We start from the raw sequence: 25,601 nt of genomic DNA, 5'->3' as shown, positions 1-25,601 counted from the left end.
GCCTCCAGGGTTAAGCTGGACCGGGGGATCGATTATGCTTATTGCGATCAGTGGAGATAAACCACCATGATCTAGAGCGTCCAGCCTAAACACCTGACGAGCAGAAGGTCTCCGAGGGACCGTGCCCATCGGACATGCAACGATCCATAGTGGGCGACCCCGCCGTATTCGGAGTGTCCACCACTATCTTGCCGTCTTAACAGATGTTTTAATACACCTTGGACATTCGAGTCAAAGGGTACCCGGGTATAAATGAATACTTCCCAGGTATCGCTTGTTCTTGCGCTTCTTTCCAGAGTCAGATTAGCTAGCGGTCATGGGATATACTCTGGGTAGCCGGAAATTTGAAATTGCAACTGACTCGAACATGCTTATCTCTGGGTGTCATCCATTTCCCGAAGCTTCGTGCCGTGACGCCGTGTTAGAGTCATACTTGCTTGCCACGGGCGCCTGAGTTAACGGGTCTATTGAGCAATACTTGAAGGAAACCTGACACCAAAGTGCATACGTGACCGACTCCAGTTTCGAGTGCGTCGCGACTCGCGAGTCATCAAGTGAAACTCCAGTCGTTCACATGTGCACTTCCCGCCAGTCGAAACAGCCGCAAGTGGGGCCGGCGTCATTACAAATTTGGCTTATTATTAATGTGATGAGGCGATCACCTGCCGTTGATCTAGGTTGATTACAGCAAACGTTTGATTCTTGAGCTATGTCAACGCAGGCTAGACCATGGGATTTACGCAGGAGTGCGTAAGAAAAACAAAAGGACCACCCTTTTTAGCGGGAGCCTGAGACTGAACGGGAAATCCCGACAGGCACTTTCACTGACTATGGCGGCAGTGGTGCCGTTGATTGGCATGGAAGACGCACAGCTGTATGGGAATGCGGATCTCATCTTACACGACTTCAGCGCTTTATATGCCAAGTTGCCAACGCTGTCAGCTGGGAACCAGAGGGCAGACTGTACTTGTCTCGATGCAGGTTAGTCCCGTGCCGTAGCAGCAGGTTCCCGGAGTGCTCTTGTGATGCCTTTGCTTCTGGCCTTGCGGCTTCCATAATTAGCACTCCGATCATAAAGAGGCTTTCTGTTTGAAACCTCACCGCTTTGAGGTTATCTCCTCATTGTCGGAGCATGTAGGTACAAAGCGTATTCTTCGGCTGTCTATAAAGGTTTTGTTTACCGTTCCAGCCATGTGTTCCTTGCTTTCCTCGCTGCCACCATTTCTCGCACCTCCCGTGGATCCAGATTCCTGTCCATTCCATTGTCCTTTGTCCATGACTACTGCTGCACTCACTTACAGTGCCGATGCGCACATCCGGTCGGCATCCTCAATAACATTTGCCACTCCCTCAATGTTGACACAAGAATTTCATCTTGAAACCGATCCACGTTTCGCGTTCGCGCGCGTGAAGGGCGATATATGTCTAGTCCAATGTGCGTTCTCACCATTCACAATACCTGATCGCAGCCTGATACAATCTACGTAGTGCATCCAATCCAATCCGAGACATCACGCGAATCTTTAGGGATCATCGTTTTTCGTCACGAGTTCGTGTCCATCTTTCGGTATTCCCATGACCTACGCGTGTCCCCCGAGGACATTCGTGTTCTCGAGCTTCTTGACGAAGACCGAATACGCTACGAGGAAGACAACGGCACTGTCTTCCTGGCAAAGGATCTTATGGCTCAACTTCGAAGGATGATTGATGCAAGTAACATGATCAGACTGCAAAGGGGAAGATACCGGGGGTACAGAAGACGGTCAAATTAGGTGGTCGCAGGTGACCAGAGACTCGATATTCATGGTTTGAACAGTACAATATATCACATGTAAGTATTCGCATATTTATGGGCTGGCTAGCTGTGTGTTTGTATACCCTATGTAGCATTATGGTAATTGTACTCGCATCGACGACGGACGCTTGTCCTGATTTGACAAGTTCATCGCAGCTCAGCTCGACCTTCACTAATCCTCCAAGATTGCGATGCGCCACAGCACGGCCGTCCACGTGCGAGACATGTGTCGTCGGCAAACTTTACAGTTGTCGATCGTCGAATCAATTATGCGGAGCGGGTTAGCTGCAAGCCCTAAAGCCGATTGTTGTCCTCCGCAAGAATAGGAAACGCATCACTGGGTTCCGGGTGTGGGGAACGTCAGTATCAATGACATCTTTATCCTACGCAAAAGGGATGTGTGGCCGTTGCGGCCACTTCCTCCAGTATAGAAACCCAGCTCCAAGTGATGGCTCCTCTGAGGTCAGCAGGAGAGGGAAGGAGTAGATATTTACCCTCTCCCAGGCGCAAATCCCAAAAAAGCGATCAGTTGATCGTCGAGGATTTGTGATACCAGAGGGAAAAGCCGAACATCGCCGGTCAGATGATCGTCGAGAATTTGTTATACTCAATCAAGTTGTGTGGCCGGGTCAAAGGCAATCACACGGGAGACAGCTTTATAACGGGTTAAAAAAAGACGCAAGGACTGCACCGAACGAATGACCTGCCATAATCGGGCTCGCGGGTCCGAGTGCTTAGTGCTCAATCACGGCTTCCTTTGGACACGCGACTTGTCACGGTTTGCCTTGAGAAAAGCGATGGACGGTCCGGATGACTTGCTCTAATTCCGCTCTATGGCCCGGACTCAGGCTATACATGCCGGAGACTGACATAATTTTTGGACTGTTCGTCTAGATTTATCCAGCTTCGATAGGTGAACAATACTGGAACGATAATTTGTGGGAACTTGGCGTACCATAATTCTGACCATTGTAAAAGTCTCTTTGAATTCCGTCCTCGACGTTGGCATTAATGCGAGACTGAGAGTGTGTCATCTCGATGTTCAATTGCATCATATAGCCACGTGAGGAGAACTTGATTTTGACCTCGATCTTACCAAATGGGGAAGGCCACCCAGTGGTAGTGAACTTTGTCTTCGACTCGACTTCAGCTGTAACTTTGCCTTGCGGTAATTTGTGCGTTACGACTTATGGCATAAATTGGACATGTCATATACGTAAAGTCAGTCTATGGCCTTACCATCTTGACACTCGCAGGGGACAAGGTGTTCACATGATTCTCAAGGTTTTCTCTCTTTTCGCGGCATCCTCATCGAGCTCCAACAGCACAACCCGGTATTTTCGACATCATCTGGGTATTTCATGCGACTCGATCAATGGTCAACCTATTGTATAGTGGGTCTAGAGCAATACAAATGAATAGAGGGCTCGACTGCTTGCTGACTATGAGTAGACACGGACAGGCTCGCTGCATTAGGACACCTTGTACCTGGTGGCTGCGCCAGGTGACTTTTGACTGCCACAGCATGCACCGCATACAAGCAAGGCTGGTTGATATACCCCTTCGTGTTTGCCACATATAGGTCGGGTGTCTGTGGCAGCCCTCCAAATACGTGTTTCGTCATATTACACGCGTCACGCCACAAACAATCTGCCAGACCTCAGAATTCAATACCCAGCAGTAACGCAGTAACGTAAACACAGCATCCTGCCGTACAAGCCCTTTTGAACTGGATCTCCCTAAAATGGCATACTGACACGATACTATGCAACATTTTCTTGTCTTCTATTCTGGTTGCATCCATTCCTTTCTAACATGAAGCGGTAATTTCTTTTGTCCCACACGAAAGTGATTGATGGCATCACAACAATAGGCCGTAAGTGCTGTATTGGGCGGTGCTAACACATTGTCGCAATGATGTCCACCATCAGTAAACCGGTGAGTTCTTGCTGGGGATTATGCTGATTATGGTGCTTTTACATGGTCATATATTGCTTTATATCACTTTATATTACAATGTGACGAAAACCTTTCCTATATATTACGATATATAACGATATATGACGATATCTTCTTCTCACAGGTTCTCTGATGACCATATGTGATGTCATGCCCTCCATGCATTTCACGTACATTGTTCATATTGGCGGTCGAACGATGTACAGGGTCGTGCACCAGCGAACGAGCAAATGAACACGCTGATTATTCCTCGCGACAACGGTAGACTCCGAGACATTCCCCTGGGCAGCCATGCGCATGTATACTCCAAAGTGGAGGATTACCAATATTAAGCTCAAGCTGTTGGTGCGTCATTCAATCAAGCGCTTCGAGAGTTCGTAGCGTCGTGCTCACACCCCGTTTCATCCTGTACCAGCGCCCCATTCTCTTGGCTATTCGTGGCCGTTTGACCAAGATAGCGAAGGTGAGCGGGCAGAGGTTGTGACATCGACACTAGAACCTGGCTATTGAAGAGTACCACGGATGTGGCATTCTATATCGAGCACATTTTGCAGTGATGGCCCTCCCATTATACCAGTGATTTCGCTAATCCGTGTACTTACAAGTAGTTCAAAGTTTCGCAGCGACAAGAGTCTCCGTCGTCACGTCATGCGTGATTGCATGATCCAGCGTGGAGTAAGTATATACGTCGCCGTTATCGAGTATTCAAGTTGCCGGAAGAATTGAGGCCTCGAAGTTGGCACCAACCAACAAATAACCTGTCTCTTGTAAATTGTAATGTCAAAGGGTAATCGAAGACGACTGACGTACACGTTGATAAGTCCTAGTAAGGATCTGATTTACCCATCTTCTTGTGCAACATTTGCTCGAACCTCCTCGCCAACGCATAGGTAATAACTCCTACCACAAACCCTACGAACACACCAACATCTCCACTGCCCTGCCTCGCTACTGGTCCTACATACCAAGCTTGTGACATGAATGGAACAAGAGCTCCACATGCACACACGAAGGCCACTACCGCGGGGATACCGCTAGGCAAGAGAGCGTATGAAGCCCAAATCGTAATGGGGTATTGGTCCTCGGAAAATGATGCTCGTCGGAATAACATATGCTCTGTGAGTATTATCGCAGAGAATATTGATGACCAATATCCAATGATGTCTGAGAAAGCAGCGTGTTAGCGCTAGCAATAGATATCGATGTTTGGGACATGTACTAAGGACGTCGACAAAGGTAGCATAGAACCTTTTGGCGCCAATAATGGCCACTGGTATGAGGCTTGAATCCAAATCATGAGCATCACTTGGGTTTGCATCGACTGGATGATACTCACATTCCCTCTGACAGGAGGATATATACCCATCTAGGCACCGCAGCAAACCAGGTAGCAATAGCCATGAAACTGTTGCTGAACGTATATATCGGTAGTGCACAGGCACTGGAGATGCTGAGAGCGACCAAAGCAGTTAGGATTTTTCCAAATGCGCCTGTAGGTAGCAAGACGCTGTGGAGCAAACCACCGACAGAAGAGCTGTTATCAAATCCTACGTTCCAAGCAGGCACACTCGGAGCTGCTGCTGCGAATGCGGCACCCAGAACCTGACCAGTCACCTTTTCAAAAGAAAATTGTCAAAATGTAACTGATACGGACATAAAAGGCTTACATTAGATACGAAGAACCCGAGATATGTGTAAATAAAAATTCTCGCACTATCGAAATGTCAAGTAGAGTCCTGGTGGTGACCTGGGAAAGCTCACGAAGAAGCATCGGGGCTATGGTATACGCCATAATCAGGGATCATGGGACACCAGCCAATAATGTTAGATGCGAGAAAGGACGCAAAAGACATGATATTAGCAGGTGTTGCTGGAGGGACGGGAGCCGATAGGTTTTCGCGTAGTTGTGGATAACCGACAGCCAACATGGCGATAAAAGCAATCACATTCGGGATCCAGGCGACGCTTTCGTACCTATGAATCAAACATTCGCTCATATTCTGGATGACTGGCGTTGAAATGTTCCCACCAATGGATGACGCGGTATCCACAGAAAGTGACCTTAAAATCTGTCATTTTTTGCGCAGCAGGAGGAATTCTGACATACCACAAGAGATATGATACCGAGGATGACGATACCAAGAGTATCATCAAGCTGAGAAGACAAGCTAGCTATCGTTTGTCCGCCAATAATGCAGTTCAGAATAAGGAAGCCTTCCAAGGAGAAAACATTCAGAATGGCCGGTATGATGGCACCAAAATACCTTGATATTCGTCAGGTAATGATACCGGCAATCGGAAAAAGTGACTTGCCCCCATGAGAACCTTGCTTGTACCATAGCTCGCATGCCAAGCTTTGGCCCGAAAACAGCACTAGCGCATTATGAGGTCCCTATAAATGTGCAAAGAATAGAAAGACTCACAAGAATCCTGGCAACAAACAACATCTAGCTGAAAGTAAATCGCTGCAGATCGAGATTTTGTGAATTGACTTACACCAGGTCAACAGTGACGATGATAGCTATGGAGTCGCGAACTCCCAGGGAAAAGAATGCAGGGCCAGCGGCTCCACTGCTGAATCTGCAGGTGTTAGATGGATCAGCGAATTGCACCAGAATAGTACTGAAAACGCACCCCAGGATGTTCATGCAAGGGGAGAACCAGATGAAAAATAACTGGTACCATCGAGTGTCGAGACGTTCATCTGCAGGCACCGGTGCGATACTTGTCCAAGAATCAGCAAAAAATGATAAGACAGGTGTCACAACAACTCACCCACGAGTTTCAATTCTATACCTAGAAAGTAACTGAGTAGTACGTCTGATGAACCCTACCTGATCCGAGCGATCATTGTCCTCCACACTATCATCCCTGGTACGCTCAGCATCAGAGGACACACTGGGTCTGGAATGGCAGTTCAACGGACCTGTCCTGTTTCCGCTCCGTCGTGTAAGACTGCATTGAGGGAGTATCGATTGACCGGATTCAGTTTGGTCGACGTGCAACGGCGTCAGTGAACCTGAGTGCCAGATGAGTCGGGCGCCTATTCCTATTAGTACTGAATGTTTTTAGTAGGCGAAAGTAAAGCGAGTGGGATCCGACCCGGGATACTGGCACGTCAAAACAGCATGATCTTTAATAGATCAATCAAGCTTCTCGATCTGTGTCACTCCCAGGGCCTAAGCCTTCAAGTTGGGAACGACGCAGTATGATTCAGTGAACATACCTCTGATAGTAGTAGTAGTACTGCATGTCACACATGTTCCTCGGCCGGAGTTCACGGGTACACCGTGACTCATGACACGTTGATATCGTAAACTAGCATTCAATTGTCATTTCCTATTTTATCTCTTCAATATACACGCATACCGTTTACCTTAAAAACAACTACTACTAGGCATCCGACTTATTCATCTTTTTGTACCACAATTTTTCGAAACCCCTTGCCAATGTGTATGTGATAGCCCCCACCACAAACCCTACGTATACCCCAACATCACCGCTACTATGCCTGGCCACTGATCCTACATACCAAGCCTGCGACATGAATGGAATAAGGGCTCCACAGCCGCACGCGAAGGCCACGACCGCGGGAATACCACTAGGCAAAAGAGTATACGAAGCCCAAGTCGTGATAGGATATTGATCCTCAGAAAACGAGGCTCGCCGAAATAACACGTGTTCTGTAAGAATAATTGCAGCAAATACTGACGACCAGTATCCGATGAGATCTGAAACCAAGGGGCCAACATTTTAGTGATAGTGACAGATATCGCGATATTCGGGACTCGTACCGAGGATGTCAACGACAGTGGTATAGAACTTTTTGGCGCCAATAATGGCTACTGGTATCAGACTTCAACACAAATAATGAGTATCACAGGAATTCAGGACACTGAAGATACTTACACTGCTTCAGAGATGAGAATATATATCCATCTAGGTATTGCAGCAAACCACGGAGCGATAGTCATGAAACTGGTGCTAAACGTATACATGTTTGGTGCACAAACGCTGGGTATACTGAGAGCCACCAGAGTGATAAGAATTTTTCCAAATGCGCCTGTAGGTAGCAGCACACTGTATAACAAGCCACCGACGGAGGAGCTGTTGTTAAATCCTGCATTCCAAACAGGCACGTTGGGAGCTGCGGCCGCGAATGCAGCACCGAGTGTATGGCAAGCCACCTTTTCAAGATGTTACTATGATGCTGGTAACAGTACGTTGGGACTTACACTAGAAGTGAAAAACGCGAGATACGTGTAAAGAAAAAGTCTTGCACTATAAGGATGTTAACGAGAGCCCATGGGTGGTCTGAGGGAGCTCACGAAGAAGCAGCAGGGCTGTGGTATACACCATAGTCGGGGGTCACGGTACAGTAGCTGATAATGCTAGCTGTGAGGATAGACGAAAAAGAGATAACCTCAGCGACAGTTGCTTGAGAAACAGGAGCTGATTGGTTATCGCGTAGTTGTGGATAACCGACACCCAGCATGGTGATAAAAACAATCACATTTGGAATCCAGGCGATACTTTCGTACCTAGAATGAAAATTGTATCACAATTATATGGATAGTACGTGGTTAAGTGATCCCACCAATGAATGATGCGGTATCCACAGAAAGTGACCTGTGAAGGTTAACATTTTGATGCGAAACCAACAAATTTGACGTACCACAAGAGTTATGACAGCAATGATAACAATACCAAGAGTATCATCGAGGTGAGAAGACAGACTTGCAAGTGCTTGTCCACCAACGATGCAGTTCAGGACAAGGAAGCCTTGCAAGGAGAAAACATTCAAGACGGCCGGTATGATGGCACCAAAATACCTTGATATTTGTCAGGCAACGATACTGGCAATCGGAAAAACGACTCGCCCCCATGAGAACCTTGCCTGTACCATAGCTCGCATGCCAAGCTTTGGCCCAAAAACAGCACTATACATTCATCAGTCCCAAGAAACGTCCAGATAATAATAGTTAAGCTCACGAGAACGCAGGCAACAAGCAGACCCTAGTTATAATTCACACCAGTTTATTGTCGCACAAACTATTGGCACTTACACCAGGTCAACAACAACAATGATGATGATAGAATCATTAACTCCCAGGGAAAAAAACGCAGGTCCCACAGTGCCAGTGCTGAATCTGTAGGTGTCAAGTGACTCAGCAGATAGCAAGAGAGTCGAAAGTTGAGTCAGGACTCAAAACGCACGTCCCGATATTCATATTAACAGAAAACCATACGAAGAACATTTGGTACCATCGAGTCTCTATGCGTTCCTCTGCTGGTACCGGGGCAATGCTGATCCGAGTAACAGACATAAATGCTTTCAAGTTAGACATTGGAGATATCATAACGACACCATCTCACTCACCCATGAGTTTCAATTCCACACCGAGAAAGTGACTGGGTGGCACGTCTGAGAAACCCTGTATAATACTGACCACCCTCCAGATCATTGCCCACAGGCTTATCAGAGGCCAAATCCGGTGTCACAAAACTGGAGCGGGACTCTCCCTGTTTCTGTTCCACAAACTCGGACTGCATTGTGTGAGCTATGATTGACCTGAATTTCCTGCTTGGATGTACGCGTCGTGAGGGTAGTACCAGCTGGGTTCTAGTTGCCGTTATGCCGCAGTTGTCTTGAAGTTTGGAGCATTCTTAAATCGGATCCGGTTTGATGAAAGCATCTCCTAACGACCAATGCTATGATGTCAGCGCTTCTGAGTACCTGGAACCCGGAAGAAACAGGACCGGGTGGCTCACAGGTCAGAAACGCAGCAAGTAATTTTTAAGATCATAATAGTGCATTTACTTTGCAAACGATGATGCGACATACATGCTGACTAAGCTACTAATGAGAGCTCTGTCGGAAATTTCTAATTTTGGTTGGCATATCTTAAAATAGCTTGAAAGGCCTCAATATGTCGGCAGCATTGCGGTCCGGTTGCAAGGGATCCCGAAATCTATGGAAGCTGCTTGGAAGCCATAGGGGCTGTCTTCCAAGACAGTCACAAGATCATTCCAACACAAGGTCCCAATTGAGAAGAGAAACAAAAGCACCCCAGGCCATTGCAAGTCACGTGATATTGCTCCAAGCATTTCAATTCAATTCAAGGACTTTTATTGGGGTTTAACTTGTTTGACCTAGTTGAATCTAGGGATCCACACGGGTATGGGTAACCTGCATGGGTCATGGGTACGGGTACGGGTCAGAGTCTCGAGTACCTGTGACCCGCGTGGGTACTGCTGAGCGTGCTTACAAATATTTGTGTTCACCACCGCTCGACTCTCATCTCATGACAACCACCAATACCAGCACCCGATTTCCAGCCTTCAAGCTAATTCTTGTAGGGGTGTAGTGATTGGGTTGAGGCTCTAAGTGGCAAAGGTGCATTTCTCGCTGCTCTCACTCTCTCGCTTGCTAATCTCAGTCATTCGCTGCTCGCCCATTCACTCATTGCTCTCAGTCATTTGCTGCTTGTTCCAGGTGCACATTTTTTCTTCTTCTTGTTTACTACTATATTTAAATTTACAGTGCGCTACTACCACCACTCGTACCCTACTACCACCACTCATGCCCTACTACCACCACTCACACCCTACTACCACCACTCGTGCCCTACACTGCATCCTACCCTCCTTCCACTCTTCTGGCGCTCTCCAGTGTCCTCCGCATATGTTCGAGCCATGTCAGCATTCACTGATGTGCGCCAGGCGTGTGCGCTAAGCACTGGTGGCTGCTGGGATTGGGTGGGGGCAGGTACACCCGCCATGGGTATGCACCCGCACCCGTACCCGTACCCGTGTCCACAGGTACATACCCGTGGCAGGTACGGGTATGGGTTGACCTCGAGACACCCATGGGTTTACCCATGCGGATCCCTAGTTGAATCATTCAGTGACGCTGGTCAAATCCAATCTTGTGACTCAGCCTCACAGCTTACACAATTGAAGGCCTCTCTTTCAACAGGTATATATGTCTTGCTGACGAGTGTGGATTATTCTGTCGTCACTCAGACTTGCCCTCACATAACACCGTCTGCTTGTGCATGTCTGCACTTTTAAGCTAATATTTAAATCTTCAATTTGATCATTTCATTCATGTCCACTGAAAATGCCAGTACAACATCACAAACACAGTTTGTCAAGATTATGTGTGACGAGGGAGCAAACTAAAAGATTGAATTAAATCTCAGTCTCTTGTCAGTAAGGACAGGACTGAGATGTTCATTCTACGATGACATGATATATATCCACTAACACTGTCTCATAGTTGGAATAGCCCCTATGGTGGATCTTGATATGCTACAAGCAATTTCTTGAGTGATTCTCAGGGGTATTCAATAGGTTTGATGTCTTGGGTCTATGCTGAACATGATAGAATAGTAATATCATGGTCTGCAAGCTATTGGTGGCTGATTTAGAGGTATATTTAGGGTTATTGTTTTATCACAAAACAGTATCCTCTTCATTAACTCATAACTCCTGCATGCTTCTTAGTAGACACTCCTGTCAAATGAGTATTCACTACTTTGTATTCATCCTCCCCTTTGCTTCATAGAGAATTCTTACTCCATTTTATCTCATATAGTCCTATACCATCAAGTTTTCTTCTTGAAACTTAAGTGTTTATTCAACTTTTCTTTATTTTAATAGTTGTCCTATCTATGTTAATACAAATACATGGCTATATGATCTCATCCTATTGATTTTAACCTTATTCAACTTGATAAACCTCTTTCAGCTATTAGCAGTCCAGTATTTGTACTTTAAAGTAGCATCTTATCTTTTCTTTTTATAGGTTGGAGACAGAAGAATCTCTTTTCCTTGATTATAGCTTTAAGATGGGCTGTCTTGAGGATCTGTCTGACTATTTGAGTAGAGATAGTCATAGAGATGATGGAAATAATCAATCGAGTCACTTTAATAGCATCAGCAGCCTTCCCAATTAGAATATAGTGATTAAGAGATTTTAAGTCTTATAGAGCAACCCTCTAGATTAGCTACCAAATAACTTAAGGACCATAATATTACTATTCTATCATGTTCAGCATAGACCCAAGACATCAAACCTATTGAATACCCCTGAGAATCACTCAAGAAATTGCTTGTAGCATATCAAGATCCACCATAGGGGCTATTCCAACTATGAGACAGTGTTACAGCAGAGTATGATGGAAATACCAAAGAGAAATACCCAAAATTGATAGAGAATGTGTCTAGAAGAGTGGCAGAAGTGATTAGGGAAAAAGGAGGTCACACAAAGTACTAAAATTATAGAGATTACATTAGTTAAACTCAAAGTCAAAAAGTGTTCCAATGAGTCATCAAATTAAAATAACCATATCTTCACATAATGTCATTGTTTTCCCACGGTATACGGAGCCGAAATGAAGCTGAGAAGCAGACCATTTGACGCTTTCCTATAGCTTAGTCATATTCCCACGTCTCGACACATAATATAGCAATTACATGAAAAGCTATAAACATTGGGACACTTTTTTGAGCCACTGTAAGTCACCCAGTTAAATTAATCTCCAGGTCCTGATCACCGCTTCTAGCTCATAGATACAGCAGTATCGACAGAGGACCTAGGAGGAGAAGATCTTGGGGTTAGTGAGGTCACCACAGGTCTCCAAGTTGACGATGGATGGAAGGCTCTTGACGGAATTCCTTGCATCATGGGTGGATTAACAGCGCTTGTTGGTAAGTTTTGTCACCTCCCTCATACACCAATCTTGACTTTCTTCTAGCATCTGTTGGCAGCACCCTGCGTGGACGTGCCCAAAACAACTTTCCCTGGAGAACCCTACCTAAGGAACTAGCTCGGCTTGGATATTTCCTCATAGACTACCGACAAAACTCTGATGCCTGGCGAGATTTGACCTTCCCTCACTCGGTCCAAAGGTATCCATGATTTAACCATCCCTCACTGCAACAATCTTGTCAATGCACTCAAGTCAGGCACCCTTACCATCTGAGCCGTCTCAAGTGACACTGCTCACACACGCCTCATCATGTCAAAAGACCCTATCATTATTGGGGAGGCACCCACACATCGCTCATTCCACCCCCATGGGCGACGTGCATTCGCTAATGGTGACTTTGACTGAAATGGACCTCCCCATCTTGCTGCATTTCCTACTATACCTCTCACTTGTCATCATGTTGAGGTCTTCGTAGAGATCTCACACCTGCCACCCCGGCCAGCATCTAGAGCAATTTCATGCCCACCACCCCAGCCAGCCTCTGGAGCGATCTCACGCCTACCACCCTGGCCAGTCTCTAGGGTGGTCCAAAGCACAAGACGTTCATCCATTACTCACGCAAATGATCTTATCCCGCTAATAACTGCAGTTGAGCTCTGAGTATGCTGACAAATACATCTCCAGATGAGCAGGTACATGTTAGAAAGAGTGGTCGTCACCCTGTCAAGCGTCCCAGGTATTAATAGCAAACCATTGAGTTTTCAAATAACATACTAGATAGCGCATTAGCACCACAAACCATCAAAATTAGACTTTGATTCCTGACATAGAAACTCGGTTGTAGGAAACTTATCTGCATGACCCGACCTCCAATCTAAATATAGCTTATATGTACTTCCTGTGTGAAGTTCCCATGCACCTACAGCTCCTCCCACATTTAATCCTGCAGGCTCTGGTAGTTCGGTGGCCCTCCCACACTTAATCCTGTAGGCTCTGGCAGTATACTTGATAGTCTTGTAGGGTCGCCTGGTAGGCTCAGGATGAATTATTGGTATGTTTCTATACATGTAAACATTAATGAAAGTACTTGGTACATATGCCGTCTGCATAGTCTTGGTGTGCATCCTATCTTCTTGTCATGGTTCTAACTAATTCCTGCAATGTTTGCAAAGCTCAACTTGTATCCTCTGGCCTTGGGCAACACATTGTGAGCCCAAGGAAAGCCAGGGATAAAAGAAAAACTCAAACACTGGTTCAGTTACCTGGTGCAAACCTCAGGTGTTGTTACCTCCTTACTCAAATGCAACAACTCATGGATCCAACATCCTTACCAACAGGACATTCTCCTAGTACCATGCTGGGTGGTCGCTTAGGTGAAGCAGACAACACAAACATACTCAATGACTTGGATTTTGTGGATCTCACAGACATGAAAGTTCAAGTGTCAGAGGAAATCACTTCTCATGGCCCCACAGAGCTGGAGACCTGTCTGCGCAAGCAGTGCACTATCCCTGATAAGTTGACAGATGCATTATACGCCAACTGGTAAAAGCTTATACCCACCCTCATCGATCCACAATTAAAGTATCATGCTAAAACTCTTGGCCAAGCCTTGGAGATGATGCATGATGTAATCTCAGCGTGCGCTACTCTCTCGTGCGCTTGCAACAGTACAAGTATACTATGTTTATTCTTTGACAGTAAGTACTGATTCTTTTGGGCTATCGCATGATCTAACGAATGTGTAATATGTTGACAGGATTCGTATCAATTGATGTACTGAGCTGTGGATGCTCCAGCCTCCCGCAGGTCCTTCTTCATCATGGGCTATTCCCTACTGCACCCTCACAACCTCGCATGGAAATCTCTGTCGATCTACTGTCATTTTATCGTGCACTTTTTGAGTGTTCTTGTGATGCCATCAATGCTCTTGCATCCACGCTTAAAACCCACTATTCATGTCAAGGGTTTCAAGTGACCGATGCATGGGTAAGCCATATTCATATTACTGAACTACATTACAGGGTGACCTTGTGCAAGACCCCTTTCATTGTGGTCTAGGCTATGCCGTACAATGGTATGATGTCCTGCAGGTTGAAATTGAATGCCAAGTCGACACTGTTCTCCAGCAAAGTTGAGACCGTGTGGCCAGTATCCAACCCCAGCGACATACTCCATCAAATATTGAAAGTACGGCTTCAACTGTCCTACAACATGGCCGATGTGCACCACTCCTTGTACAATGATGTCCGGCATGCTTTGGTGGCACGCTGTTTGGCAGGCCCATTAGTGAAGGCGGAGATATACATGTTGCTACAGATGGTAACTTTTATCATCGCCACCGCTGTTCTGCAGGTGACTGTCCTCGCTTCTATGAGCTTACTTACTTCCTTTCAAAACAATTTGTTGACACAGTTGGGTGTCAAATTGATGCACAATGTAAGCGACCTGCAATGACCCACGCCTCCCTCGTTCCTGATGAAGCTATTGACTTATGCGAGAATGCATATGAAGCTGCTGATGGGAAAAAACAGAAGGCTGCAATGGACAGCTTCGACGATATGGGGATAATGGCCCTTATCTGCCGTCATGATATTCCACTTTTTTTTGCCAACATTGATTCGCCTGGCGAGCAACAGAAGTATTCTGTTGCATTGATTGAACACTTATTCATGCTGCTCCCCCCTCAAGCGACAGTCACAACTCTCTATGATGTTGGCTGTGTTCTTGCATGGTCCCTTTCAAAGGTAATTCCGAGATTTTAATTGCATTCATTCGCTAATCCTGTATAGTTCGAGATTCTCCCCCAGGATCTTTTATCACACCTGTGCTTCGCAACTATGGCCATGAGTGGGCCTGTCAGCAAGTGTACAATCCACGGATGTGCATTAGCCTCGGATTATCTGATGGTGAAGGGACTGAGCGATTGTGGTCACAGTTTGTCCGTTTTATAGGTGTTGAAAGGTCGTCATCAGTATGTTACATTGTATTGTACCCTGATAGAATATACTTAAATTTGATTTGTTTAGCGTCAGTGCCATCTATGGTTAATTGATCGTCAAGCAACTGTGATTGGAGCTGAAATGAAAGCAGACCTCGGGGATTGGATCAAACATCATCTCAAATGGGGCATCAAAGACCAGGCCTCTGCAGCACTTGATGTTATCAACCGCAGTGAAACATCCGTCGAGGACCTATGAGTTCAATGGGCCAACCAACAACAATCCCAGCTCTCAATTCGCACTTGTGAGTACTCCTACACACAATCAGTACTAGTTATGTTAAAGACATCTTCAGATGCTCCTGCCCGCCTCAGGAAAGAGTTGGACACTGTTCTCACCCTACAAACTGATTTAGACATTTTGGACCAAGCCTTGCAGGATACAAGGACTATGCTGGAGAAGGAGGCACCATCTGACAACACTCTTGATGTCCTGGAGAGCCTACAGAGAGGTCACGATCGTCTGATGACCAAAGTTGAAGCACTTTATTCTTCTCTCAACATTCACAATAGATTTCCCAAGCTAGATGGAGTCAATCTTGACTTTGTTTGTGTCCTTCTTATGGCATGCGATCTTAAGATGAACATTCGGAAACATGCTATTGCCAGCTTTTTTGAATGGGACAAACTTGACCGTGCAGTTAGTGTTGCCACAGCTTTGGCTAGTGCTGGCTAAAGCTGACTCTGATTCTTGGGCTTGACCAAAACTCACAAGTCACACTGCTTACATAATCAAAACTCAGTCCGGCTTATACAGCCACAGCAAGTAGCTGCAAGCTGGCTCAAGCCTGTGTAGATAATTTTAGCGTAATTGAAATTTAGAAATGAGATTAAATTTAGAAATGTTACATCTTACTATCGATCGATTATCGACAATCCAAGTAAATGACTTAGTTCCCAAGATTCTTCACATACAACAAAAATGGCACCCCAAATGGCGGTACATTGTACCTTTGTGATGTTTGGATGTGTGTTAAGTCCAAAAATAGGTCCGTATGGCACACATCACCAAAGCCAAGCAGGTGATGGCAAGGAATGCAGAGATGTTGGGGGAGATGAGAGGTTTGCAGGATCGAGAAGTGACATTTGTTTATGTGTCGGGGCATCCGTCGAGGTTTCAGGTTGCATTGGTGAAGGTACTCGGGTTCAGGGTCCGAGAGAATGAGTGAGTGCATTCTACAGCATATCCTAAAGATGATTGCGATCCGACCTGCACCATTCAGTCAGCATACCCCTTCTATTACACCAACAGGATATCACTGACCTTGATTGGGTTTTCTGGATCCTAATTAGCGAAGAGGCCTAAGGTACTCTGCCGGATGAGGTCGACATATTTTCATTCTGCTCTCACAATGTTAGTATGTTGTCAATAAACTTAGGAGATGATTATGCATACCATGGATATAGAGTGCTTCCATTGTGCAACACGAAGTTATCGACCTCATGTGCCTCAAGAAGCAAAGCGTGCATAATAAAAGAGTGTAGGAATTTTGCAATGAGACAAACAACTTGTTCCATGCCGATTGCAATGAGAGTACTGACAATGAGCATCAGTTCACCCTCGATGATAATGGGATCGGTAGCCTGAGCCACATGTGTGTTCTGCTTTTTCCTGGTGTTCAGTCAGCTTGGGGCCATGAGCCAAACATGGTCGGTCTAACTTGCCTTGAAGGAAGAATTTTGATATCTTCTTCTGTTATCATTTTGTTTGAAGTGAGCATGGCACGATCACATCCATAAAGCAACAGGCAAGTAGCAAGACATTCTCTGATGAATGTCGATGCACTTCAATCATGTAGTCAGTAATGAGGCAGTATAAGTAGTAGTATCCGGAAACACACCATGAAGCATTGTCACTTGAGGATCAGAGGGCACTCTTGATAGCAGGCTGTAGGCTGGCGATCATAGTTGAGATCGATTTCTGTAAATCTTGTCAGCCCATAGACTTCGTCCACACAGACATTAAGGTGGCTTCAGCGAAGACCGAGGCCTGCTTCAAAGTCATGAGGCCTTTCTGTGACAGCTCACTGTACTCAGCAAATATTGGTATGTTAATGTCTACACCCGAACAAGCAAATAACCTCAGCCAGCGGAGGCTATACAAAAGTCCATTTCCCTTAGCCACCCATCAAACTATGCCCCATGGATCAGATAGCTTCACTACGTGCCCATTGGCTTGCGCAAAAACCTGGTTGACAAATGTGGTGTGGCGAGATGCATTTTCAGCTGAATTTCGATTGAGGAGATGTTGCAGAATTGGAAGAGACTTTGGATTAATGAGCATCAGTCGCCAAATTAACAAGTATCACATCCCGTACTGCTGTATCGAGCACCTCAGGCTCGAGTGTCTGAAGCCACATGAGAAATAAATCATCAAGGACTGTGAAGCTGACTGAAGCTCTGCACAGTCTTGTGATAAAGTGCAGTGATCTTTCTGCGGTCAACAATGACTGTCAGGCTTCCAAATTAGTTTGCAAACTATATGTTCATAGGAGCACAAACTCCGTGTGCATTGAGACATGAGCTTTCGTGACGAGAAGCAATATCCTGGATAATATCAGACAATAATTGTGTTACGACGTGTGTCGCGTGCGGACTGGGATGATCTAACAGCGACGATCACAACAGTGATACCTCGTGCTGAGAGTCCGAGGTCGGCTCCCACAGAAGAGCAGGAGTTGCGTACGTTCACGGAGGTGAACGATGATAGCGAGTTACAGGCAGAAGGGGTCTCAAGTCCTTCTGAAGGTACGGATCTGATGTCGAGCAGGTAGCTTTAGCAGGACAAAGGTTTCAATGGTAAACCCAGTAGGATTAAAGTAAGGAACATCTACTTTAATCCGTCGACCTTATATAAGGCTACTCTATCGTATCTAAGCTCAGCCTGAAGCTGGGTTCTAAGTGCTTATCTATCGAGTCAGAGATACCATGCATGAGGCAGGCTTCTATCTATGATAAGGACTGCGAAGCGTCCTTCTATCAGTACATGAGGCAACACGAGGCTTGCCTTCTATCTTGATAACATATATAGGTCTTCTAGACCTATGTCGTCATATCATGTAAGCGATCCAGATCGCTTACCTAATCCGGCATCTTCCGGACTTCTCTTCTATTTCGTCATCTGTTCGTTATCTATCATCAAGGCCCAAGGGCCCGGGTATCGTATCGTATTGTTGCCGTGCGAGGTGGCAGAGGGCAGGTCGTGTAGCTGGGGGCTCACGTAGTCACTGTAACATTACCCCATTACTACGCACAAAGTCACCGGCTTTGTGTATCATCAAACATCTTCTTCCATCGTAGCGGCGGGTAGTGCAGGAATTGCTATCGTGGATGTAGAAGGTGCGGAGGGAGGTTCAGAGGCAGGGGAAAGTTCAGTGGGATGCTGAAGTTCAAGATCCGCGAGTGCCTTGTGGTTGTGCTCCCAATCTAAGAGAGCTTCGAAAAACTTCTCTTCATCGCTAAACTCTTGGAGCACGATGCGTCCGTTGAGTCGCGGGCAGTGGACCGACAGATGGTCAGGTCCTAGTTCATCGCAGATGCAACAAACATAATCTGGACATCTTCTGAATTGATGTCCGTATCCTCCGCAGCGCTTGCAGAGCGTCCTGCGGGTTCGATCTATGGTAGCCGCCTTTCTTCTCAGCGGGCGTACCGGGCGGGGTTCTTCTATAACGGGCTTCACTTCAACTTTCTTTATCGCTAGGTCGGTGATATCGGAGAAGTCGAGGGAGAGTAGGTGAAGTGCGAAGTTTCTGATCCGCCGTTGCAGATGAAGTATAGCAAGTTTCCGAGTTGCTTCATCCAGGTCAACACGATTGGCTACATCTTCCAGCAGCTTCGTGGTTCGTATAATGCAGACGGTGAGGGATGTACACGCTGCAGTTCTGGCGTCTTGATCACCAAGGATTTCGTCGATCGCTTGGGAGTACGCGGGGGTCAGGATAGCAGCTTCATTGAATGCGCTATTTTCCGTCATTCTGAGGACTACTCCATAGTCTGAGTCCTTCAGTGCCATTTTGATAGAGTCGTTGTCGATGGAGTTTGTCATGATGATGATGGAGGTTCGTTGGGAGAGATGTTCGAGGATCGAGAGGGTTTATAACCTTCTTCCAGATCAATCCAGGCTCCGTTTCAATCTAAACTTGTTATCGTTATCTCTTATCATCTTATCTAGCCATGAGGCTAACTCGTGTTCGAGATTCTTCTTCGCTATCAGAGGGAAAGTGCCGTGATAGGTACTATCGTCCTTTATCTTTTGTTGAAAGATCAGGTTCGTCATCAGAGGGTGGTCGTCATTGCCATGATGGGTTCTAGAGGGTTCCATGGGCTTGCAGGAGTTTCCGTGGAGTTCGTCTCGTGATAGTTTAGCCTCGTTCCGGAGGTCTGGTCTTCTTATCTTCTATAGATCCATTTCTGGGTTCTTTTATCAGATGTCGAAGGTGTGGGTCCGAGCGTGGGTGCCAAGGCTTGCAGGAGTTTCTTGGGGTCGTCCAGCGGGGAGGTCGTCTTCTATTACCCTTTGTTTACATACGTGGTCAACTCGGGTGGTCGAAGTGCAGTGATGTGAGGGGTCCCGAAGCTTGCAGGAGTTTTCCGGGGTTCGTCCTTTTCATCGTCTAGTTTCAAGTCGTCACGGACAATCGTAGTTTTAGGGTCATTACGGACCTTATCTAGTTTAGGGTCATTACGGACCTTATCTATGATAGTTTTAGGTCGTTCCGGACCATCGTAGAAGTTGGTTGAGTTCGGGATCAGTGATCAGTGTTCAGGGTGGAGTAGGCGTGGAAAAATAAGTAAAATGGAGGATTTCACCCCCTTACTAAGCCATTAGTCACCGACTAATCATATCCAATCAGAAGTCTAGGCCAGGGAGCGGGCCGTCGTCTTCGAAGTCGTTTCCTTCTGAATCTACCATTCGCAGATCATGCGAAGAGGGTGCATTATTGTCTTCATCCTCGTCATCCTCGGAGTTGTCCATGTCAATAAATCTGACAAAACTCGGCCCGGCGTCTTCTTCTTCCTGTTTTATTTCATTCTGGCGATATGCTTCGTGGACTGAAGCGATTCGTTCGATGAAAATATCCTGGGCTTCTTGTAACACAGGAGAGAGTTCGGTACCAGAAGATAGCGTCATTGCTTCTTCGGGTTTGTGTGCGGGTGTCATAGAGAGGTTGAGGGAATTCGGCGGTTCATCGGCGGTTAAATACGCCGGTTCAGGGTCTTCCTCCATTGCGGACTCAGGACTTTCATAGAATCTGAGTTTCTTGGCGGTGGGAGGGTCTTCGATTCGGACTGCTCGTCCTTTTCCGAGAACGGATATCGGTTCTCCAGAAAATTCGAATCTCTGAGTTATTTCTGGTTCAGGGGCCAGTCTGGGCGCCTTGGATACAGGCGGTTCTTCGTTCATTATTGCACGTCCCTTCCCAAGGACTTGTGCAGGCTCTGCCGAGAATTCATATCGGGCAGGTGCGGGATCTTTTTCAATCTCCATCGGCTGAACAGCCGGTACAATCTTCTTCGTTCGTGGCGGTTCGGGATAAATGTGGTCAGATATCAGCGCCGGTCTGGAAGTCTTCTTCTGAGTTGTCTCCGGATCAGTGGCCGGTCTTTTCTGTTCATATCTTCTTGCTGCTAGGTCAATTCTAGGCAGCGAGTCTTTCTTCGTCACAGTTTTCGCAGGCTGTGGTGCGGTTTCTGAAGTTTCAACGGGGTTTCCGTCCTGCGGCTCTTCGTGGACCGGTGCAATTCGTGTCGTTCGGGCTAGTGGTACTGTGCCCGAAGAGAAGGTATGGGGAGTTGTCGGGGATACCGATCTTTTTCTCTTCGATGCTACCTTCTTTTCTTCTTTCAGGAAGAGGGGCGCCTTGCCGTTCTTCTTCCGATCAGAATCTATTTCTTTTTCCTTTTTTCGGGAATCTGCGGTGCTTCTGAGGGTTACCGCGCCGGTTTTCCAATTGATCAGGGGGTTCTGGCTGGTAAGCCAAGGTCGTCCAAGCAGGAACTTGTCTTTCGGACCAAGTTCGGCTAGGTAAAACCTTTCGGAAATTACCCGTTCATCGATCTGGAAAGTAAGGTTGCAAAACCTTTCTATTGGCTTCTTTCCGAAGCAGGATCCGTCAGCGTTCGAGAGTGTCAGAGGGTTCTCTAGCTGGTGCGTCAAGATGTGGTGCTGCGTGATCACGTCCTGGTTGACGAAGGACTGACACGCCCCAGAATCTACGATCATAGATGTCGCGATGGGGTTACTTCTTGTTCTTGAAATCAGGGTGGCGTTCACCCGTAGATCATCCTTAGCCCCGGCCACCTTGATAGTGCGCAGGCGGGGTTCTTCTTCGATCATCTTTCTCCGTGAGGTTCGGGTCCATTGCGGACAGCTCGCGGCTTTGTGTCCGATGATGTGGCACACAAAACATTTCTTCTCTCGCAAACAAAGGCGAGTCTCCTTCCCGGTGAGATGTGCGGCGGCGAAGGTGTTTCTGGTAGTTGCCATATTGGAGATGGGTTCTACGATCTTCGTGGTATCCTTTTCTTGGAGCTTTCCACAGTGACGGCGGTTCTTATATTCTTGCGACTGGTCAGGCCGGTACGATCAGGGTTCTAGATCAGGGATATGAAAATCCTTTCAGGATCTGGGTTCGGGGTTCTACGAGTGTCGGTAACGTTGACAGCAAGTGCGATCAGTTATCTTGTAGCCTGTGATGGAGGCGTACAGTAAAGGGACTTTAATCCTTTGTTACGACGTGTGTCGCGTGCGGACTGGGATGATCTAACAGCGACGATCACAACAGTGATACCTCGTGCTGAGAGTCCGAGGTCGGCTCCCACAGAAGAGCAGGAGTTGCGTACGTTCACGGAGGTGAACGATGATAGCGAGTTACAGGCAGAAGGGGTCTCAAGTCCTTCTGAAGGTACGGATCTGATGTCGAGCAGGTAGCTTTAGCAGGACAAAGGTTTCAATGGTAAACCCAGTAGGATTAAAGTAAGGAACATCTACTTTAATCCGTCGACCTTATATAAGGCTACTCTATCGTATCTAAGCTCAGCCTGAAGCTGGGTTCTAAGTGCTTATCTATCGAGTCAGAGATACCATGCATGAGGCAGGCTTCTATCTATGATAAGGACTGCGAAGCGTCCTTCTATCAGTACATGAGGCAACACGAGGCTTGCCTTCTATCTTGATAACATATATAGGTCTTCTAGACCTATGTCGTCATATCATGTAAGCGATCCAGATCGCTTACCTAATCCGGCATCTTCCGGACTTCTCTTCTATTTCGTCATCTGTTCGTTATCTATCATCAAGGCCCAAGGGCCCGGGTATCGTATCGTATCGTTGCCGTGCGAGGTGGCAGAGGGCAGGTCGTGTAGCTGGGGGCTCACGTAGTCACTGTAACAAATTGGGCATCTGCAACAAAATCTTGATCATGCAGTGCTAGAAGCCATTGGGCAGCATATCTTGAAAGCAGACAATGCCTGGCTGCAACATAATCTCCACCATTATTGGTGGAACTACTTGGTGCACGATGCACATCATGAGTGGTTGGCCACACGGGAACATCAAAACCGCTCCTAACACCTGGGAGATTAATCCCTTGTGGGATGAAGTCACAAGCAAGAGAATAGGAACACCCACCTGACTTCGGGAAGTTGATGACTCTGAAAAAATTGCAAGGTTTTAAATTGTCCAAGACATGAGTAGGCACACTTACCTCCAAACTAGCTCATGCCATGCAATATGGCAATGAAAAAAAACTCAGCTGACTTGGACATCTATGTCGGCCTAAGCCAAAAATATAGTCAGCTGGGTCATCGTCCGTCAGCACACCATTGGCATTCATGAACCTCTCTGGTATAAATGTAGATGTGGCAGAGTACCGATTTTCATCCCGTGAAATGCTCCTGCAAATATAATGTCAGCATGATCTCAAAACCTGGAGAGAATGTATCTGACCACATGTTGTACATGACAGTCACTCCTGATGTATGATGTTACCAATGATTTGCTCATTAGACAAAAACAGCGGACCTTTTGGAATGAAGTGACCCTCATATATATCATCACTTGAGGTGGCACGTGGCGCTATAATATCATCTTCAGTGCAGGCTTGATCCTTCAGCGAAGAATATTACCGAGAGGTACGGCAGGCTGCCATCGCAAAGTCTCCCGCAGAACTGATTCAACATATGGTAGTGACACTCTGTCTTTGAAGGTAGGTAAGCGATCCCGCCCAACCACTGAATCAATCTCCGCTTGTGCATGTTTTTGAACATGTGGGTAAGATACCATGGCGAGAGCAAAAGCCATCAAGAGAGTAAAGGTCAGGACTCAGGACAACATCAGAAAAGTAATGCCACTCAACACATGTGCAAGTGTTGTGGGGAAGTGAAAATACCGCCCATAGTCTCAACAGTCCGCCCTGAAACTCCTTGCTGGCAATCACAACGTGTTGATATCAGAGATGGTTGGGACTGGGTCGAGTGAAGCGCACACTGTCAGCTGGTCACTGTGTGGCTGGTGAGAAACAAATAAAGCATTGAAATCAAAATCAGCACAACAAAGAGCAAGATAGTGCAAACAACAGGCGAGAGGCAAAACAGTAAATGCCAGACAGAAAAAGTCATAGGAGTAAGGGTCACTTGTCATAGATGATAGCAGTGTCCTCGATATTGTCACACTCCTCCTCTGTGATGGCTCTGAGAAGAGCGTCATTTGCACTGTGGGTAGATGTCAAAGGCTCGCTAGAGCCCATGTCATATACCACCCCATGTTCCATGTCCCGTTGAGAGGCTGCCCAACCTTTCGTAAAGTTAAGCTGTTCTTTCTTGAGGAAAAACTTGACCATCTGCAATGCTTCCATCAAAACAGGACTGAGGCGATTCCTTTTCTTTGTATGGGTTTCGCTGCTGGATGAAAATACTTGCTCGCACGGCACCGCAGAGGCTTGTACTGGAGCGTAGTCCATGGCAATTGAGAATATAGTCGGGAATATAGACTGTGAAGCCTAGTCAACAGCTCGTGGGTAATGAAAAGGGTGTGACTTGAAGAGGTAACGGACTCACATTCTAGAACACAAGTATGTCTGTTCCATGAGGACTAAGCGTAGCCATAGCATAAGCAGTGAACTCCTGATCTACTGTTTGACCACCACCGTGTTGATGCAGCACATGTGCATGTGCCATGGGAAGTCCATCGTGATGTGAGCCTAGTGTGCGTGGCAGCAGTCGTGGGGCCACTACAGGTTGAGAATGTGCAGGATCAGTGTTTTCCGCTCTTTTGCTATGCATCTGCAGAAAAAATCAATCCAATGTCATGCATTTATTTACAACAGAGACATACCAGCTTCAAGATAAACTCATTGGCTTCAGTAACACAGTCCTTCTCCCATAGATTGTCCATACAAGATGTCCGCATTGCAGGGTCGATAACTATGAAAGTAATCATGAGATCAATATTTATTAAAACAAAACACGGGACTGACACATAGCGACAGAATAAGCATGTGTCACACTCATCCGGTCAGTGTATTTGCTTGCCCAGGTTAAGCCTATGTCGACGATAGGCTTACAGTGAGGTATATGCTGGCCAAGAGACTCCCAGCTATTGATCAACTCTTCAAAAGTTGGAACAGCACGGCTCAGTAAGGGAGTGTTTTCACTGGAGTGTTTTTGCTGGGTGGCGTGTGGTGCCTGATATGAAATGTTAAATTAGATCACGAGCTTTGAACACATCAGTACTTACCTCCAAGATCACTTCCAGGTCCTGAAGGAACTGCCAATCAACATCACTCAATCTTTTGTTGGATATGCTGCATTGAGGCCAAGCATCAAAAAGGCATTTACCGCCTGAGCCAGTATTAGTTTATGATGTATGTTTTATGATGTGCAATCTTACCTGCTGCAGTGTCCGCAAACAGTTAATCATGACATATGCCAAGTCCCATCTAGTGGGCTCATTGAGGAGGAGTTCTACGACCGGGAGCTGTATAGAGTCACCCTTGTCATCTCGAAACCAACCATCCTCATTACCATTAAGGATGCAGTCACGAAACCTGTCGCACTGCTGATTTGATGCACGGATCAATCACACAATTGTCCTGGCTCGCTCGAGAGGCTTGGTTTGCATGGCCTG

General features: G+C 46.4%; 1 protein-coding gene across 1 annotated transcript; it reads right to left on the bottom strand.

Annotated features, from left to right (window-relative positions):
• Window positions 1-18,749: 18,749 nt before the first annotated feature.
• On the bottom strand, window positions 18,750-19,520 carry F5891DRAFT_1200689 (uncharacterized protein; the record flags this gene model as incomplete). Its single annotated transcript, XM_041368845.1, has 1 exon — window positions 18,750-19,520. One exon carries the CDS (start codon window positions 19,518-19,520, stop codon window positions 18,750-18,752), a length of 771 nt encoding a protein of 256 aa, XP_041216664.1.
• Window positions 19,521-25,601: the final 6,081 nt, after the last annotated feature.

The sequence above is a fragment of the Suillus fuscotomentosus genome, assembly GCF_016647785.1.
Source record: "Suillus fuscotomentosus strain FC203 chromosome Unknown F5891scaffold_251, whole genome shotgun sequence".
NCBI lineage: Eukaryota > Fungi > Basidiomycota > Agaricomycetes > Boletales > Suillaceae > Suillus > Suillus fuscotomentosus.
Note: the sequence above shows the minus strand (reverse complement) of the source record. Positions and strands in the feature narration are given on the sequence as shown.